The sequence below is a fragment of the Nothoprocta perdicaria genome, unplaced genomic scaffold, assembly GCF_003342845.1.
Source record: "Nothoprocta perdicaria isolate Ctin4 unplaced genomic scaffold, notPer1 scaffold_73, whole genome shotgun sequence".
Classification (NCBI taxonomy): domain Eukaryota; kingdom Metazoa; phylum Chordata; class Aves; order Tinamiformes; family Tinamidae; genus Nothoprocta; species Nothoprocta perdicaria.
The window spans coordinates 2156964-2176518 of NW_020456010.1; the positions used below are offsets into that span (position 1 = coordinate 2156964).

The window sequence follows — 19555 nt, forward strand, 5'->3', positions numbered from 1 at the left end:
ATTTACATGCTCCTTGTTTTAAACATTGGTTTAACTGCAAAAGAAAAACTTACGAGCTTTCTCTCACTGAAAGCTTGTGTTGGAAGAGGAGTTCCTAGAGTGGGATATGTTATCTGTGAATCATTAGTGAAAATACAACAGAAATACCTTGTAGTTTTGTGCCTTGGCGGTTGTGATGAGCAGTTAGAGCAGTAAAGATGAAATAGTTTTGTTAGCTGTTCTTTAACAATGAAACATGGCATGGAATCAAACCCATGGCATGAATGATTTCTTTTTTTTTTGTTATTCACATTTTTACAAAAGCCTACCAGTGGACTTGGACAATCCTCAAAGGAGTGCATAATTAAAAACAAAATTTGTATGGAGGGATCTGCTCGTAGCATTATCTAATACTAATGTAAGTTCTCAGAAAAAAATAGTTGGGAAAACCAAAAAGGAAAACACTGAACTGTTGTCAGTGTCTTTGAGCACTTCCCTTGGCTGTTTTACTCCGTCCTATTGTTCTTTTTTTTTTTTTTTCCCTACTAATCCATTTGCCTGGATTTATGAGGTTTTGTTATTAAGAGCTTTGGATGCTGAAAATACTATTGGAAATTAAAAATTAGTTCGGAGCTCTCTTAGAGTTGCCTTCAAATGTTTTACACTGGTCCAGTTTGGAGAACAGAACAAAACTTCCAAATAAGGGGCAACAGCACAAGAACTGAAAGAATTGACACRCATGGTATTTGTTCCTCTAGAATGAAGAGAGAAAGAAGAACCTCCCTGGGTTTATTTCTTATTTTGGTCGTACACCACAGACGGGTCTAACCTCTGAATCCCTTTGGGTAACTGGTGGCGGTGCCAGCAGGCCGGCCCCCCAGCTCAGGAGGCCGGGGCTGGTTTCTCCTGTCACTCATCTCTCCCAGACCTGTTAACAAGGCAGAAATCTGTGACCCACGTGCAAGGAGTATTTAGATCACTGGCTAAAGCACTTGGCTGCACTAAGATGTTGCCTGGGAAATATCTTTAACAGCCGACTGACAAACTGCAACCTTTTGCAAATGGCCGCGCAGAAGGTTCGGGCCTGTGGGAGCTCGTGGGAGCCTGTGGGAGCCATGGAGGAAGGCTCGGGAGGAGCCCGCGGGCTGGGGCGGGCGAGCGCTGCGCCTTGGTGCCGCCGCCGCCCTCGCGAGGGAGCTCAGAGCAGCRGCTCCCTCTCCGCGTGTGGCACGTGGCCGGCAGCAGAAGCGGTAACGGGCGCGGTGTTTGGCCCTGCGACACAGCACCATCAGACAGGGGCATCGTGCTGTCCCCTTGCAGAGAGCCGTGGGGGAGCCCCTCATCCTCTGGCTTGGCTAGGCCGCACGCTCGGCTCAGCCCAGGGTGTTTTGGGAGCTCCCTGTGGACGTCGTCTGTCAGCGGGAGCTTCCGTCGCGGCAGCTCTGAGGGAGCGGAGGGCTCGTCTGCGTGCTCGTGTTGCGGGTGTCAGTAGCTCAGTGTGGCGCAGCTGCCCTTTGCTCCTTCCTCCTTCTGTCTTCTTGTGCTGCTTATACATAAAGAAACGTCACTCCGGCTCACACCGAGCACGTGGAAGCGGAATGCCGTTCCCAAAACTGGGTGAAGGCTGTGCAAGCGTAGTGCTGATTTGGGAACTTCTTACCATGTGGTTAAGGGCTGTTGCCTGTGTAGGATGGGCTGGGTGCATCCTTTCCTTGGCTTAGCGTTGGGGACCTAGAGCCTTCCTGCTGTGTGGATGTCACTTGAGGGAAATCCATCTGTACTGGCGGTGTCTGAAAGCATTCCCGCCCGGATCCTTTGCACGGAGTTCTTGCCCACACRGTCTCGTTCCAGTAACAGGCAAGGTAAGCATGCAGGACTTGCGCATCTTGCTTTCTCCTTCCCTATCCTGCCATTCCCCCCAAACATGCAAACAGTTAAGAAGGAAGRAGAGATGAAGGAGGAAAGGAASAGATAAAGGAGGACTTTCTTTTGCATCAGATGAAACTGCTGGACTGTTAGACCACTTTGTAAGTGGGAGAGAAAGGAATGCTACTTTGGGCTTAATAATTCTTCTCATTTGTTCTTTTGATAAGATGCATTAAGCCATTTATTATTAATTCCTAGGACGTACAAACCTCAATGCAGTTTGAATAATTAATCTTTATTAACATGTTTTTAATTATTAATATGCTTTAAAATGTTCTAGTATGCAGCTACATTTACTAGCACATACGATCATATGCATTGAAGCCAGAAGCTAAAAAGGACAGTGTGTTTTTGAGAACAAAATTAGGTGCAATTTAAAGTAAGAACTGCAAGCCAAAAAAGGCACGTGTGAGCATCTGCTGTGAGCAGGAACCTGGCTCACGCATCCAAAGGTCAGTAACAGCAGAAGCTGGGGTTACAACTGAGGCTATAAAAATATTTCCAGTGAGGGACCCGCACTAGGGCACCAGGGCCCACTTCCGACTGCCATTCTGTTGCTTTCTGCTGCTCACCTAAAATGTGATGTATTACTTATGACAAGATGAGTAACAGTATTTACTAGGATTTACAAGGAAAAACAGGTTTTGTTGTCCAAACCTAGTACTAGTTTTCCTAGACTTGCTTCTATCCAAAATCCCAAACCTTCGCCAAGCCCTATCAGCACCACCAAAAAAAAAAAAAAAAAAAGATGCTACCAAAGAAAAGCTGGTAAGTCTGATCCAAAAGCTTCTTTGAGCCCAGAAGTTTAGTGCCCAAGTACAAATTCTGTATTTCCTAATTTCAAGGGTTTCCTAAATGATAAGACTTTAAGGAAAACGGTCAAACTTGTATTTTTTACGGCAGTATGTAGGTATTTCTCCAGGCTCACCGGGGATCTGAATTTCAGCGATATCTGAGCACGCTCATAGTGTTAGTTTTAAACGTGCACCCTGTGCACTGATTCCTGACTTGCATACGTGCGTACCTGTATACCTACATAGGTATATTCAGCTGCCACCAGACAGGAGTCGTGCTTGCCGCAGAGGAAGGCAGCTCCGGGAGCACAAGAGCTCCCCCATGTAAGTGCACGGGGGTGTTTTGACTRTCCTGCTGAAAGTCAGAGCTGGAGGTGCAGGTCACTTGCAGGTTGCTCAACACGCTGTCTGTCCCCAGAGCCCCTGCGGTTTCAGCAGTGCAGAATTTGTTTCCCCCTTTCACGGCCACCCTGGTGACGGCGGCGGAGGCCAAGCAGTGGTGGTGCAGGGCTGCGGCACGTAGGAGATTCCCTGGGCTCTGAGTTTGGGCCTTTACAGAGCCCAGTTGTTGCAGGCCACTGTTTAGCCAAATATTTAAGTTTACACTGAATGCTAAGCATATGCTAATGTCTTGAGTACTYGCTGAGTCCTGTGGCACTAATGCATATTTGCGGTCAAGCACATGCAGAAATATCTCGTTGGATAAGTTACATGAATGTTTATAACCTATTTTTAATTTATGCCTTCTTGGTTTAACTTAGCAGCAACAGAAGCAGAATCTCTTATCCAGACTGYTTATATTTAACAGTCATAACAACAACCCAATTAAATGTTCTTGCTAAGACTGCCTTAGGTAGAGAGATATCTTGCATCTTCTAGCAACAACAACAAAAACCCGTAAATAACCAAAGACACAAATAAATGAGTACCAGTTTCTTGCTGTATTTTGTCAAAACACCTATCAAAAATGCTTTCAAAAGTGATGGGTTTACCAAATGGTCAATAATATGTGAGAGGGAAACGACAAGCTTGTAGACGCAGACTGGCCCTGGTCTAAAGCAAAGCCGGCCCTGYGCAGTTGTGTCTCATTTGCCTTCCAAGGCCTCGCGCCGCCCGCCTCGCTAACCCTGCGCCCAGCTGTGTCAACACGAGGCTCCCAGGCTGCCGGCGGCGGCGGGAGGAGGCAGCGCCTGGAGGTAACGTGGGCAGGAACAACCGCGTGACGCCACGGGCCCTCCTGGCTCCCCACGCTGCTTCCCGGCCTCTTTCCTTGGTAAATCCTGTGAAAGCTGCTCCTGCCGCAGGTGCTTCGGTGCCCCATAGGTGGCACGTTTCCTAACAGTGAGGGTGACAGAGCCCTGGCACAGGCTGCCCAGAGAGGTTGTGGAGTCTCCTTCTCTGGAGATCTTTCAAACCCGCTTGGACGCCGCCCTGTGCTCGGGGTGACCCTGCGTGTGCAGGCGGGTTGGACTAGAGGACCTCTAGGTCCCTTCCAACCTTAAGCATTCTGTGATTCTGTGACCCGGTGGCTGAAGCACTGCCCTCRCGCCTCGGACTAAGGGATGCAGCTCTGCCCAATGTCTCGTGACACAGAGGCCCCGGCGTCGCTCCTGTTGGTAGCGGCTGGCACCGCCGAGTCGCCGTCTTCAGGAAATTCAGCAGCGTGCGGGAGATGGGAATTGTCTGATGCAGGGAGACCACAGGCCGAGCTAGCAGGAGACGGAATGGGGCAGCCCGGTGTTTCCCCTCACGTAGGACGTGGTTACCTTGGCAAAGGAGCAAAGGAAAGTTTGCCTTGTAGGTGGCAACATTGTGCTAAGTTTGAGCAGAGGTGTCTGCCAGCCCTTCCAGCTCCACTAACAGAGGAAAGCAGAAATAAATCCAAAAATTGTCTGCTTGGAATTAAAAGCCGAAAGAGCTATTAGACACGTTCACACTATTAACGTGCAGTAATAGGCAACACGCACTGGCATCTAGGCCTGTCTTCCTCCAACCAGCTCTACTGTGGACGTGCACCGGGGGCGACAGGCGTGAGGGGACAAGCCTGGGGCTGGGGACAGCACAGCACAGTCGCCCCCATGGAGCCCTCTGGTTTCAGCGGACCAAGGAGGGCGGGACTGGAATGCTCCCTCCTGGAGTGAGGGAGCGGCGCTGGGCTCCGGGTACAGCAGTGCTTGTGGGTAGGACGGCCCTGCACACTTGCTGTTGAGCAGATCATGAATGAATGAAAACAGCAGCAAAGCAAACAATCTCAGCTTAAGTATCACAGCTCCCTCAGTCTCCACAGTCTTCCAGTGTTCTGAAACACGCTCTCATCAGATGTAAAATAGGTTTCAGTTTCTACTGGGGGACCTCTCTTACTTTCAGAAACTTCTCCCGCTCGCAGAGTTCTGCAGCAGCCTGCGTACAGGTGACTCAAACATCAAACAATGGAAAATCAGCCCACATGGAATAATTTTCAGTAGTTTTTTTATGGATTTAATCATTTCTTATCACTCATTAAATGCCAAGCCTAAACAATTTCCCGAGTAGAAAAGGAGATGACCTGGTCACCTCAAGAGCTGCCTGTGTTAAGTTCCTGAAGGGAGCTTTGCTTTAACCCGGACACTTGAGCCTCTCTAACTRTGGCACTCGGTGACCTTCTGGGGGGCTTTAGGGAAGCTCTTCAGATGGGTCACGTGAGAGTTGTGGTTCCGCACAGTGGCCCACACTTCTGAGTGCTCGAGGAGAGTTTCCCTGCAAGTGCAAGGTGGGTTAGACGCCGAAGCTGTTGTAAGAGCTAGAATGCATTTCTTTTCAAACTCACTCCTTGGTAAACCTTAGCAGGGGCTTGCTTGAGGAAGACTTTTTCCTGCTGCCTTGTAGGTTTCTTTTTGATTGTGGAGACAGTATTTTACAGTTGGTCCTCCTATATTTGCGAGAGGGACCACGCAACTGCAAAAGGCAGAAAAGGCCTTTTTTTTCGCTGTATGCCCCAAACCTAGTTTCAAGGAAGATGCAGTCAACTAACTTGGCATCTGCATTATATTCCTCTCCTCATCACAGAGTTCTTTTGCAAAAATCACAACGAACTTTGTTTTCAAYAGTGTGGAGGGTTCTTCTGTCACAGAAGAATTAAGAAGGACCGAAAATGTTCATTTTTCTGAAGATCAGGCCTTTTCAGTCTGCAACTTCATTTCTGTGTCTGTAAATTGAGGCTGTAACGTTTATCCGCTTCTGTGAAGAGCTTCAAGATTCATACGCAGAAAGCACTACTAGTTGAGCACGGTCAAGAGCGGGTGCACAGCTTAAAAATGAAAACATAGAAATGCAGACAATCTCCAGGCATCCAAGCAGGAGAAAATGTTTGAAGAAATCCAAGGAAAGTTCATCCATCATTCTTCCTAGGAAGGGGGAAAAAAAAGTATTTCACCATTTTCTTCTCTTCTAATTGTGCTGCTCACTGTGGTGAAAATCAGGGGTAGCATGGTTTCTCTTATCAAAATTGATTCATTTTATGTGTTGTCTTATTTACTTGTTTTCTCCTTACCTTTAGACCTACCCACAGCCACAGACCAACATGAAGATGGAAAGAAGGAGTGCTACTACAACCTCAACGATGCTAATTTTTGCGACAACGTGCTTACATCCAACGTAACCAAACAAGAGTGCTGCTGCACGCTGGGCGCCGGCTGGGGCGATAACTGTGAAATCTTCCCATGCCCTGTCTTTGGAACTGGTAAGAGGAGGCCTTCTGTCCCTTCGTGCATTGGTGAAGCATTGAGTTTCTGTTGACACCAGGGTGCTTGGCCTCCAGGGAAGGCTTATTTGTTAAAGGCCACATTTTGTCACATTCAGTCCTAATTTACCCATGTGAAGCTTCTGCAGAGGCAAAGTCTCTACTCTCAAGGAATAGTTCACTCCTGGTGTGAACCTATTGGCTTCACTGCAGCTGCACCAGGCACACAAATGGCCAGGTAATGAACAGAGTTATCTCCATGTGATTAAAAAAAAAAACAAAACCAAAAAAATCCACTTTTTCCAAGGGCTATTAATAACATTTTAGACTTCTCCCAAAAGCTGGAAACCAAATTAAGTATTACAGTATTTTTGAGGCTTCATCTATCCCTTGTAATGTTTCTACACCGCTATGAATTACTCATATGTATTATGACATCAGTTTTACATTTTGCTACTTACTGAACAATGCAGTTAATCATGTTGTCTGCAGACCAGTGTATAACCTCTAAATACTAAATTAGAAAACTGCAACCATATGATATTTGTCACAAATATTGAAAACAGCATTTGAAGCATAAACAGCAATGGCTAAAATTCGAATCCAGCTGGAAGAAATCACRTAAGAGAGAACATGTGTAAACTTTCTGAGATTAAATACTGAAGATTACTTTCCACACAAATGTATCATCTTGTTTAGTTCCTGTGGGAACTACACTTCAGAATCAGTAAAACCATAATGAAATGCTTTAGGAAAGCTGTCTCTCTGCTTGGATAAGTTTCTGTGATTCTGTGTAGTCTCCAAGACACTTTRCATAATTTCTCCCTGTAATCCACACCATTTTCTCCTCTTGCAGTCAATTAGTGTTTTCCTGTACAAAGACTGAGGGGTTTTGTACCTCAGTTGGGTATGTCTAGATTGCAGCTCACAGAATAACTCAGAGAGGCCCAAGCTAGATTTAATTACAATAATCTGGCTGCTGGTATTGTTTTAACTGCAGGGCACCATTAAACTTGGTGCTGCCAAGAAGCAGGAGAAATTAGTTTGCATGGAGCTCTGTGATGYGGTGGGTTTTTCAAAGCTACTAGGGGGCAGGGGCAAGTGCAGGGGTTGTGTGCAGCTTTAGCTAAACGTGGCCATAACTGCTTGGTAGAGGTGAGTAGGGCAAAAGGTTGCCGCAGACTTTTCAAAGTAAACTGAAACATATATTATGTGAATAACTTCTTTTTTAAGCAACCTAATTTTTGTTTTCTCTCCCATTCCTAGCTGAATTTACCGATTTGTGTCCYGAAGGGAAAGGTTTCATCCTCGCTGGAGAATCATCTCATGGAGTTCTCTCTCAGAATTACAAAGGTCAGCACTGACTTGTATGATTATGTTTGATTATTTCACAAGTTCCAGTAGATGACTGGCCAGAAATGTGAGCCAGCAATGTAAACATACTCATTCAAATGCCATTAGGTGGCAAAACAGCATTGTGATGGGAAACTTTACTAAAAATCATCATATTTGATTACTAGAACATCAATTATATTGTGTCTATAATATTTCATTTTAATTTGGATCAAGTGTTGTATAGTGTAGGAGTGTTGAAGCACAAATCTCACATATACATCTCCATATGAAATACAAAGCATCTTAGATTTGTAGATCTGTTTTGGAAGTTGGAGAGAGAAAATATTCTGTTAAGCCTTAGATCTGCAAGTGAGAAGGAAAGTTAAAAACTGGTAAGAAAAACAGCAATGAAATTATCATGGTAAAACTTCATGAAATAATTACTCAACTAAAGACTGTCCAGGAAGGCAAGAGAGCAACAGAAAGAGTTTGTGGGTTTGGAGGGAGAGAGTTTGCTTTATGGAAAAGACAGGGAAAGTTAGAATAGTCATCCAGACTAATTTAGCCACTTGAATGGGCTACATGAGCCTTCTGGAGATGTCCCTCTGCCCACCAACCATAGAAGGAGTCTAGAACCAAATGTCACAGTGACTCCATGGCTGAGAATGAGGGTAGCGGGGGTCATCTCCATGCCCATCAGGCAATTTTACCCCTAAAAGAGTGGGAACGGTGTCACAGAGTCGCCCTTAAAGGACCTGATCTGTGTGGATTGTGTGGAATTGTGAATCCTGTGCAGCGCTGTAATTCAGGGATTGTTTCAGTGTGCTATTTATACAGCTAAGGCTTTTGCATACTCTTTTGGGCTATGCCGTGTGCAGAATATGTCCAAATGCATYTCAGACAGTATCTTCTTTGTTGCTATTGTACTGCCTCCGAGCTGGTAACGTTTCTAATTGCTGTAAATATTGAAGTGTGGAAATAGTTCATATCTGGAAGCATCTTCCACAAATCCTTGCTATAGTAAAACTTTTTTGTTTTGAGTTAAGTTTATTCTGTATCCTTAGAAATGGCACAAAAGACAGACACATAACTGGGCAAGCATTTCTAGGAACGTGGTCTTTCACTCTTACATTAACTCGTTAGATGCTTCCCATGTTTCTGGTATTTTTGTCCACAAGCTCCTGCTTGCAGGAGGAGCCCCAACTCCTGGCCCCCTTTTTTGTTTTTGAATTATCAGTCASAAGTGAATGTACTCAGCTAGCACATTCATAGTACTAGCTATTTGACTCTTAATACCCTCAGGCTCTCCCTTTTTTTTCCTCGGGACACATAGGATTTTCCATAGCAAGAAGAGGTCCAGACATGCAGCTACATGATATTTCTGATTAAGCCTTGCAGTCCTCTTGCTGCTAAACAATCCAGCTTAAAATAGTTCACGTTTAAAGACACTCAGTGGCTGGGAAAACGACTGTAAAAATAAATAGTTTTATAGCTTTTTCAGCTCTTCTGGAAAAGTAAGCAAATGAATAATTCACCTTTAAAACTGCTGGACAGATAAAAGTGACATTTGGGGGCTAAACTATGTGCTACCTGCAGGTAAATAGGGAATCAATCTATAAAAGACAATGGATTAACACAGTTATTGAAAGCAGAATTACGTACTTGGCAGTGTACCATTGTATTGCCATTTTTAGTACCAGCCTAGCTTCAGCAGACTATTATACAGAGACTGTGTCTAGAGAAATAAAAATGGGTAAAATAAATTTWAAAAAAGGAAATGGGTAAAAAGAAAAAAAGGAATTTCAACAGTAACAAATGCATAAATACAGGCTGGGGGGGGAAAAAAAAGGGCATATCTGCTGTGAAAAGGTGGGTAAAACCTGGCATATCTGCTGTATGAAACCTCCAGTTTCATTTGAAAATGAGAAGATTCTGTCAGCCATCCCTAGGTGCTGTGGTAGTTGCTGCCTTATATTTAGCAGCAGACAACTATGCCTTTATGGGGGAAGTCTCCACTGGAGTTTTCCGAGCAGGAACGTTTCTGCATGGAGTATGGGAGGTTTCTCCACAAAGCAAAGCAGAGCCAGCAAACTGAGCATGGAGAAGAGAGCAATTATAAAAGCCACAGGCATAAGTGCTTAGTTAGTTCCTTACTTAGACTCATGATGGGTGTCTGCTGCATAAAACAAACTATTTGGGAAAATAYGGTGCCTATTCTTCGTTTGTTTGCTCAAGAGAACAGTGTGGTATCAAGGGAAAGAAAGGAGAGCTGCAGACTCTCCCAGTGCCCCAGGCTTTGCCCTGTCCTGAGGGGCAGTTCAGTCACCGTGTGTGTTGCAGGAGTTGCTTTGCTGTGGGCATCCTGCTCCTGGGCCCTTGGTTTGAGAGGTCACTTGCCTAAATGGAGCAGTGTGCAGGGCTTATTGTGCCCTGCTTGCCTGCGGGCCCTAGTGAGACAGCAGTAACGTGGCCTTTAATGTTTTCCCTTCAGATGCTGATGAATGCCAGCTCTTCGGACAAGAAATCTGCAAGAATGGCTTCTGTTTGAACACGCAGCCAGGTTACGAGTGCTACTGCAAGCAGGGCACCTACTATGACCCTGTTAAGCTGCAGTGCTTCGGTAGGTTTATTTGAAGCGCTCTGGTCACCATAGCGGTATGCAGCTGGGCGAGAGGAGCCCGGCATGGCAGGATTCCCGGCAGGGCTGCGGCGCTCCCAGGAAGGGCCGCAGCTGGCGCTGCCAAGTCCCGCGGCAGCTTTTCCAGAGGCCCTGGGTCGCTTCCCTTCTCTCTTGCTTGGCTGGCACSAACCCCTGGCTGATGTTGGCCATGGCCTGCAGGGGCAGGGTTTGGCTTCGCTGCCTCTCTTGTCAGCAAATGGCTCCCAGGAGTTTGCATCCCAGGAGCAGCCTCTTGCACGTCCTCGAGTGCGGTCCGAGCTGCTCCCGCCCTGCCGAGGCCTGCACCGCCGCTTTCCTCTGCCACCTGCCATTTGGTCCTCTGTCCTTTGCGAGGGTGCAGGCAGTGACAGCTTGTATATTGTAGCCCATCTTGTACTGGGCATCTGGGAGCTCATCTGTTGTGAGTGTGTAATACATCAAATTAACGGCACTTTGGGTTTTTTCAAGGCCACTTATTTTCCACAAGGAGTTGATAAGCAGTGTGGAGTCCCAGTTGAGGGCATGGCTAAGCATGTAGCTTTTAGTCTTGCAGAACCTTGTACTCCTCTGGTTATGCTATTCACATGAAAATKATTCATAACTGTGACCCTGGCTTTTGCTGTATAAGCAGAAAACTGTGTAGAATTTGCAGAATAACATAATGAAAGGAAGTAATTTTTGAAACCGTAAGAGGAGAGCCTTTCACCTTGGGTTTCTGAGGTTGTTTTTTACAAAGGTATTTTCTTTGCTGATTTAATGTAATTTATTTTAAGAAAAAATGGCCTGCTCTTCCTTTCAGGCTAAATTTCTTCTTTTCCTCTCCAAGGCAAGCTGAGGAATGGAGCTGCTGTGGCTAGATAAGCTGTTCCCAACATGTGAGCTTGTTGGGAGGAGCTTCAGGGAGTGTGCCCACCTCTAATGCCTGCCCTGCTCTGCCCTGCTCACGGGGTGGCCGTGTGGGAACTCACTGTGGCTGTGCCGGACAGAGGGCTCCCCTRGCACTCCTGCCTTGGGCTGCGAACGCCAGCGGACACACACTGTTCTCCCTGGCACTCAGGGATTTGTGGTCAGCATCCTGCTGAGCTCTCTGTCCTTCTCCACGGGCAGGATTTTGCTGCCAGCAACTGGAACGTGTCATTAGAAGGGACATGCAGACACGCAGGGAAATCTGCTCCTACTATAGGAATAAACACAGGTTAACACAGCATGCTTTGTGCTGGCTCTCTCCTTGATAACGTTTCCTTCCATTCTAAAGATACAGACGAGTGCCAGGACCCAAACAGCTGCATTGATGGCCAGTGCATTAACACGGAAGGATCGTACAACTGTTTCTGCACGCACCCCATGGTCCTGGATGCAACAGAGAAGCGGTGCATCAGACCAGCAGACTCGCATGGTACGGTCCATTCCAGGTGTTGCCAGGCTGAGTCCCCCTCTGCAAGGGCCTGCTGACAGACCCCTGCTTAGAGGGGCTTGTTATTGGATGGCTCTGCTCTCTCTTCACTGGGAGGGTCCTGGGGGGAAGCGTTTGGGCCATCACCATCTGTGAATCCAGGCAGCCTCGTGGTGCAGGGCTCCGCAGGCTTCTGTCCTGCGGGCGCACGCCGGAGGCTGCTCGGTGCTCAGTGAGAGGGGTCTGGGTGTTTGCAGCACCCTGGGCAGCAGCTCTGCATCTCCTCCCACCCTGCGGGGAACCAGGCACTGCCTGCCCAGCGTCTCCCTGCGGCTGGGGTCCGGCTGTGGGCTGGCTCTGGAGATTCAGTCCAGAGAGAGTGAGCAACCGCACGCTTCCTTCTGCCAAGGGCAGGAAGAGCAGGAACAGGAACAACAGGAGTGTAAAAGGAAACAGCAAAAATTGTATTGGTGCTGCTCTTGCAGTAATTCTGAGGGTGCGCTGCACTCACATTTGAAGCTGTGGGCTGCAGCATCACTGTTTAAATGAAAGTCTTATCTTTCTTTTAATTTCAGGAGATACTGATGTCAGGAGAATAAAAAGATATTCTGAGATTCTTAGAAACATCTCAAAAATCCAGAGTACTCGGCAGAGCTGCAGCTTTGCCACTGCACACTTGTCCATACTACACAAAAATTTGAAGGAAGTTCTAGAGTGTTTGGTTCATATTGGCATCCAGTAGCCAAGACCTCTGGTCCCGGCAACTCTCTATGAATAGTTTTTCTAAAATACTGTGAAAGAAAGCAGGAACACAGACTGAATGCTTGCTTTACTTGGTATTATGAGGACAGTGTTTCTGAGGTGCATCCAATGTGGTCCATCCTCTTGCCTGAAACTCTGAAAGAACCACAGTAATTTCACTGTTCAAACTTGAGTTAAACAAAACAGGAGCAGGACTGTCCTTTGGTCTCACCTAGGAAGTGAAGAGGATGCAAGGGCCCAAAGGTGTTTTCCTGCATCCTTGAGGCAATCATGTCGCCCAGCACAAAGTGCTCCTGCCTTCCATCACTGCCGGCACAGCTCTCCCTAAAGCAGAGCAGGACATGAATAGATGTAGGCAGACAAAACAGAATCTTGGTTTGTGACAACACTTATTTCCCATTCTACACTGGAACAAAGTCAAAACCTGTAGACGTTTTTACAAAACAGTTGTGTTGAGATGTCCACCTTCCAAGCAAAAGATTAAGTTTTCAGTCTCTCGCTGCTGGTCAGTAGTGATCAGAGATTTCTCACACTGGGAAATGTTCCTGCTGAGAACTTTTTCAGGCCGAGCGCGCCTGTGAAATGCTCCAGCTTTGACTCAAAGGCGTGTTTTTTGTTAACATTCCTAAGAATGTGTCAGTGGTTCCCAGCAGTATTCCCTCTGTGACAGTAACTGCAAGGGGCTGACCAGGGATGAGGACAGCAGATAAACAATCTGCTCCTCCTCCGACSAGCCTCCGGCTGTTCTCAGCTCAGGGGGTTCCTGAGCCTCATGCAGTTGGTCTGTTCTGGTAATGGATCTCTCCTCCGAGTATTTGTCCAGTCTCCATTTAAGTCCCTGTAAAACTTTTGTTCAGCTCTGCTCTAGCAATAAATGTCCTTTCTGATGTCAGTCAGAAAATGTCAGAAAATGAAAATGGCATGTCTGATGTTAGAAAATGGAAATGCTATGTTTTAAAGGTTCATTTCATAAAACTATTTTTTGTGGCAGTTCCGTTAACTTCGGTGAAAGCAGAGCTGCATCAGTGTTAAGCATTCAGCAGCAGCCASTGATGTACAGGATGTTAATTCTTGGGTGCTCAAGCCAGACTGCTTTGAGAAGGCCTTACAGTGCCAGTGCAAAATGAGAACCTGTCCAGGTTCCTGCAGAGCTGAGGCCCCGGGGTGTGAGCCACCTCATGCTTTGAAAAATGTACTGAGTCTGACCAGGTTTGCTTTCATGAGAAGTGTCGTTATGCTACTTCTTAACCTGAGTTCAGGTAATTCTGCATTATCCCACYCTTTTAAGTAACCCTGCTGCAATGATGAGGCAATGTTTTCTTCTCTGACAGAACAAACCGAAGAAACCGAAGTCTACCAGGACCTTTGCTGGCAGCATCTGAGTGATGATTTTGTTTGTAGTCGGCCTCTGGTTGGAAAACAGACCACGTACACCGAGTGCTGTTGCTTGTACGGCGAAGCCTGGGGCATGCAGTGTGCTCTGTGCCCGATGAAGGAGTCAGGTAAGGAAGTGCCCGCCCGGGCGCCTGCCAGCAGCTCGGAAATGCTTAATCCTTTTAATGCCTTGCAGCTGCACTGGGGCTAATAATGTAAGAAAGAACAAAAGAAACCAGCCCTTCAAGAACTAATGGCAATTGTTCTCATGAATGAAGGGGAAATCAGTGCAGTCCAGATTTTGGAAATGTAGATGTGTTTAATTTTTGGCACCTGCTGGACCTGGCAGCTTCAGCTGGAACTGTTAGTGGTAGGAGGGCATTTTAAAGGTAGCAGAGTTCCTCAGGGTTCCTGAGTAAAAACCATCTCTGGAAATGCCCACATACTTCATGTCTGTTTTTGTGTGTGCACACACAACACATGACCTGCTRCATACAWGTTCCAGATTTTTGKTGCCAGCTTCATATATACAAATGTATTTTCATGGTAAAGCTCTGCCAGGCTAACTGCAAACAGGCATGTTTGCATGAACAGGATCTGCTGCTAAGGATGTGCTCTAGAATCATTAGACSTGTCAGAGAATGAGTTGTTACTCTATGATTATGTGCTCAAATATGATGAAATACATATATGTAAGGCAGATAAGGAAAATGGMGTACCAGTATGGACAGAGGGAAATGCGTGTTTCCAAGGACTATAACTTGATGTTAAAGAATATTCTGGAGCACCAGCTAACAAACRGACATATTTTTAAAAGGATATATTGTGTTATAGTGCTTAGAAATACACGTTGTTCCAAGAAGATGTTTGGGTAGAATCTTTTTTTTTCTCGCAGTAACTAGAAAAGCTAAATGGAGAGAAATGTGGCCCTGGACAGTCTAGGAGAAGAAACCAGTGAAAGGGGCAGAGCTTTCAGTCATGCTGTGCCTGACATGATATGTCACTATCTTTAACAGCCCTGGTACGTGCAGTTTGGTACTATAATAACTCATGTGCAACTTCTTCCCCCTACCTGGTTACATTATTTCAAGGCCACGTTTGGATGTAGTTTTATTACTGTTAAATGGCTTTTTAGCAGAATGGCTTTCCACATAGGAATAATTTGCTGTATCACTGAATTTATTCTGATAACTTGCTTGCTTGGATCCTTGCTTGGRTTCGTATTACTCTTAGCTATATTCTTATAGTTTAAGCAGTGCATGTCATGCCTGTGGCAAGAACCTTAGCGTTAGAACTACCTAGTGATGCTCAGCTAGGCATTAATGTAGCCATGTCTGTGTCTGCTTGGGTTTTATGTTTAATTTGGAATTTGCTGCAAGGCCCTTGAAGCTGCTCACATACATCTTTGCTTGTGTGAGTGTGCTTTGGAAGGGCAGCAAGTGAAAAGGCCCTGATTTTGATGATGTTGGCTGCAGTAACTGCTGGTTGATGCTTCCCCCAGAAAAAAAATGAGGAAGGAAAAACAGAGCATGACAACAGCTTGATTTATAAGATGTGGGAATCTCTGAAACATCTTTTTTCAAAGCAGATCTTGCAGGAGGAGGTTTTCAGGCACGGAATTACTTCACCAGCTAAAATAATAATTGACATGGAAGGAAACAGTGAAAATACAAGGCAATAGCTAATAGCAAGAATTGCTGCTATGACCTGCAGTTCCTTGGATGGAAGGGCAGAGCAGAGCACAGGGGTGTGTTAGTTCATTACTTGGTGCTGGTGAGAATGAGCTGGAAAACCTGCCTTACAAGGTGGGGTGAAAAATGTCAAACCTACGTGCAGAGCAAAAGCTGCACATGTTGCCCTCTATAACAACATCATGGAGGGCTCAACGGACAGAGAAAATGAGCATTTAAAGTAAACAACGGTTCTGGTGTAAGAACAAATGGGAACAAATTCAGCCTGAGCAACTTTAGACTTGCAATTAGATGGTTTCTGGTCGTGAGAGCTAGAGGATTCTGGAGGAGCAATCCCACAGCAACAGTGGGATGCCAAGTGCAGCTAGCGCTATGAAAGAGCTTGAGCAGTTCAAGAAATAAATGAGATCAATGTTCCTGATGGAGAACATGATCCTACATGCACTTGAATGATTCTCTAACACAGCTGAAGGGCATTTATGTTGAATAATAAAAGCTTTTCTCCTCTGGATTTAAGCTCGTTTGTATGTGGGGTTTGCACGGAAGGAACAGGTAGACTATCTGCTTTAAATGAAACTGAACCAGTGTGGGGAGTATGGAACATAGAGAGTTAAAAGGAGCAAAAGCTTCTAGTATCCTCAGTATGTCAGCATAAAAGYATCCGAGCTTAGATTTCTTCATGTAGGTTGTATCTGCTTTGTGCACTTGCACAAAACAGGAAACCACCTTCTGCTTTCAGGAACAGTTACCAAGAAAAATTTCAAGCTGACTGAACTGAATCAATGATTCATTTGACGTGTCCTGGGTTTGCAGCACTCGCAGTGCTATCATTGGCTGCAGAGAGCACTTTCACACCTCGGGGCCAGCAGGTCACAGGTTCAAGTCCTGGCTGGGGAACCTGGAGTTTCTCCATTTTCAAATACTTGTGTATTGTGTTGGCCAGATCTACTCCTGAAGGTGTTTGCTTATACCCCAAGCTAGGGACATACTGAGGAGTTGTAACACAAGTTCAAGAGGGCCTGGGGACACAAAAAGCATCATCACTGGAGGACTTTCTCCATGAAATGGGTTGGATTATAGAAGGGACCGTTCGCTGCTCTGTGGTTTCCTTTCATGCTATTTATACTGCTTTTGTATTTGAAGATATAGGTGCTGCCTTAGAAGGAAACAGATGACTGCAATTATCGCRAAGGATTTGTTTTCAAATCCTTTCTAAAACAAATCCTTGTTTTAATAGAAATAACTCCTATCTTTTGTGGCCCACCTTTTCTTGAAGGAGTACTTCCATTTTTCACAGCAAAGTTTAAATCTCTTGGAATAGTATCCAGCATAAAATCCCTTGAAACATAGGCAGTTTATGTAAGTATGTGTTGATCCATGCTCAAAAAAAAAATCCAATTATTCATTGATGTAAAAATTCATTTTATGTAGTTGCTGCTATTTCTGAAAGGTAATGGTAATTCTGCTTTTCTGTGCTTGATCAAACAAATTTCACTGAAAGTAACACTAAACAATCAGAGTCTGAGAAAAAAAAGTAAGTAGCACTTAATAAAGTAACAGCAATACCTTTATATTTGTAAAGCTGGTAAGTCTTTTAGTGACATCAAGGAATAAACTCAAAATATTAGTTCAAAATCCTGATCCAAACACTTAATGCAGATACAACTGCAGTGATGAACATGACGTATGGAGCCTGTAAAAACACCCTTTTGCAGGGTAGGCAAATCATGGGCAGACTGATTTCAAGTGCAAGGTTCTGCTGTTATGATCTTACACTTGCAACGATACTCCAGGTAGAGGCTTTCATGGATTGCAGCCACTCCCCAAATGTGAACTGCAGAAATGCCTTCTTTCTGTGATTCTTGTGATGTTAAGCTTTATTAGCCCACAGAACTGTTAGTAATTAATTATCTTATAAAAGCTTCTGTGTTATTTGCATTCCAAAGTGTCTTTTGCAATCTATAATAATTAAGAGACTGAGGAAAACTGGATAGTTTTATTTTTGTTAGCAAAATATCTTCTGTTCACTGCACCGCCCTATAAATAAGCCTCTCAGCCAACCTGCCTTCAGACATTTTGCTTTCTTGGTCAATAATTGTTGCGATCTGGAGCCCCAACTGTCTACATATGGAATCAATACTCTAGTAACTGGCAGCAGGACAGGCTCCGATGGGTTCAGCAGCTGAGTCAAAGCATCCATGCCAGAAAATGGAGCAATTGGCCAAGGCTGAAATAAAATCTGTAAATCTAAAATTAGGCCTGTAAGGCCATATCTCCCTCATGATAACTGTAGCATGTAACACCTTAAGTAAAAACCAGTTGAACCTCCAGGAGCTCCAGGGGTACTGTTACACAGCMCACCAAATCTGAAGGGATGAGGTAGGAGATATAAAATGGTGTGCGGTGATCTGTGTTGCTACAGGAAAGCTCCATCTCTGCATTTGCAAAATATTCTCCAGAAAGCTGCCCTGGCGTCTGTCACTACAGCGAGTACCATCTCTGCTTGAGTAAACAGCCGAGGATGCAGGAAGGTGGAATTCTGCCCTCCTGAACCAAAACTGTGCCGGGGGAGGCTTTCTCCCTCTCTTTCTGTGGGTAGCTGCAGGGAGGCATTTTGAGGTGAAAAGGGAGAGGTTGGGGGATAAAGGTAAGCCTGGGTTCTACAATTTTAGTGTGGGTGTTTCATTAACTGTTTACTGAAGATGGGAGTACATTACTCTGTAGGTACCTAGGAACTCCCCAATGGTCCTGAGATAATGTCATGAGCACCTTCTTAAGCACCTGTAAAGGACATTGGTGTGTCCTTATTTATGTAACATTGTTCATATATYTTACTCTGTTATTTCAAGTTTTAAGCTAGAATAGTTTGTGGAGATACTTTATGTTTCTGTGACCTGCAGGAAGAATGACAGTAGAACTGCCAGATAGTAGAACTGCCATCAACAGATACTACAGGGGATGTTCTGTGTGACGAGAAGTCACATCAAAAACTACTGAAGACTCCTGCTTCACTTGGATCTTCTCCTTATCTGCGYCTTGGCATTTACCTTTATAGTAAGCACAGCCTCAGGGCAACAGCTGTGGGTAGTGGGTACCGTAAGCCATCAAAGAGAAATAAGCACCCTAMGGGGTAGATTCCAAGCTATCCCCCAAGCTATTATGGATATCTGCTTTAGCATGATACGAAAGCTGTCCTAGAAGCAGTTAAACCGTTCCATGGACTGAAGAGAAACACAGGATGATTAGCTCAGGTGAAACCCCCTGGAGATGCCTATAGATGTGTGATGCATTTTACCCTTTCAGGCAGAATACGTTTTTTGGATTGCGTTTTGCTGCAGGGAATTTTCATTACGCTTTAGTTCTGGGCCGAGTTTCCAGACCATGAGAACTCAGCGTTCTTTCTGAGGAGCGCTGGTGTKTGTGTGAAGGATGAGCTCTCATCTGTGTTCTTGGAGATGATAAAGATGAGCAGAGAGACCCTGCATTCATTCTTGCAGATCATTGTTCATCTTTCCATTTAGACCTTGTGCCTGCTTCCTTTCTAGTGAGGGCTCTGTACCGAAAGAGTTATCTTTTGGGCAGAGAAAACAGCAGTGATTGTGCCTCAATACCCATGGCCCTGAGGTCGTGTCTCATGCTCATTTATGCAGAAATTTTGGCTGATTTCGTTTCTGTTGACTGAAATCTTCGGTGCTCTTTCTGAAGTCTAGCACGGGCACATGGAATTATTTTGGAAGGAGGCTGCTCCTTTCTTTCTGTGAAAACACACATATGTTACTGAGAACTGGCTCTGAGCTGAAGTACCRCACTCCTGTGGCTCAGTATAGATATGTGAGCCTGTTGGGAAGCTTCACAGAGCGCTATAGGCTGCTGCCTRGGGCCTTACGTTGTGCTTGAAAGAGTCTGGAGCTTGTATGAATACTA

General features: G+C 45.3%; 1 protein-coding gene across 2 annotated transcripts in view; it reads left to right on the top strand.

The window, feature by feature from the left end:
• The window catches only part of LTBP1 (latent transforming growth factor beta binding protein 1), a 167210-nt gene that overhangs the window by 136862 nt on the left and 10793 nt on the right, over positions 1-19555 (top strand). For both annotated transcript variants that reach the window (XM_026051165.1, XM_026051166.1), the window contains exons 24-28: positions 6235-6417; positions 7684-7770; positions 10244-10372; positions 11667-11807; positions 13898-14068. In XM_026051165.1, coding sequence (XP_025906950.1) covers positions 6235-6417; positions 7684-7770; positions 10244-10372; positions 11667-11807; positions 13898-14068 — 711 coding nt within the window. The remainder of the gene's footprint in view (positions 1-6234; positions 6418-7683; positions 7771-10243; positions 10373-11666; positions 11808-13897; positions 14069-19555) is intronic.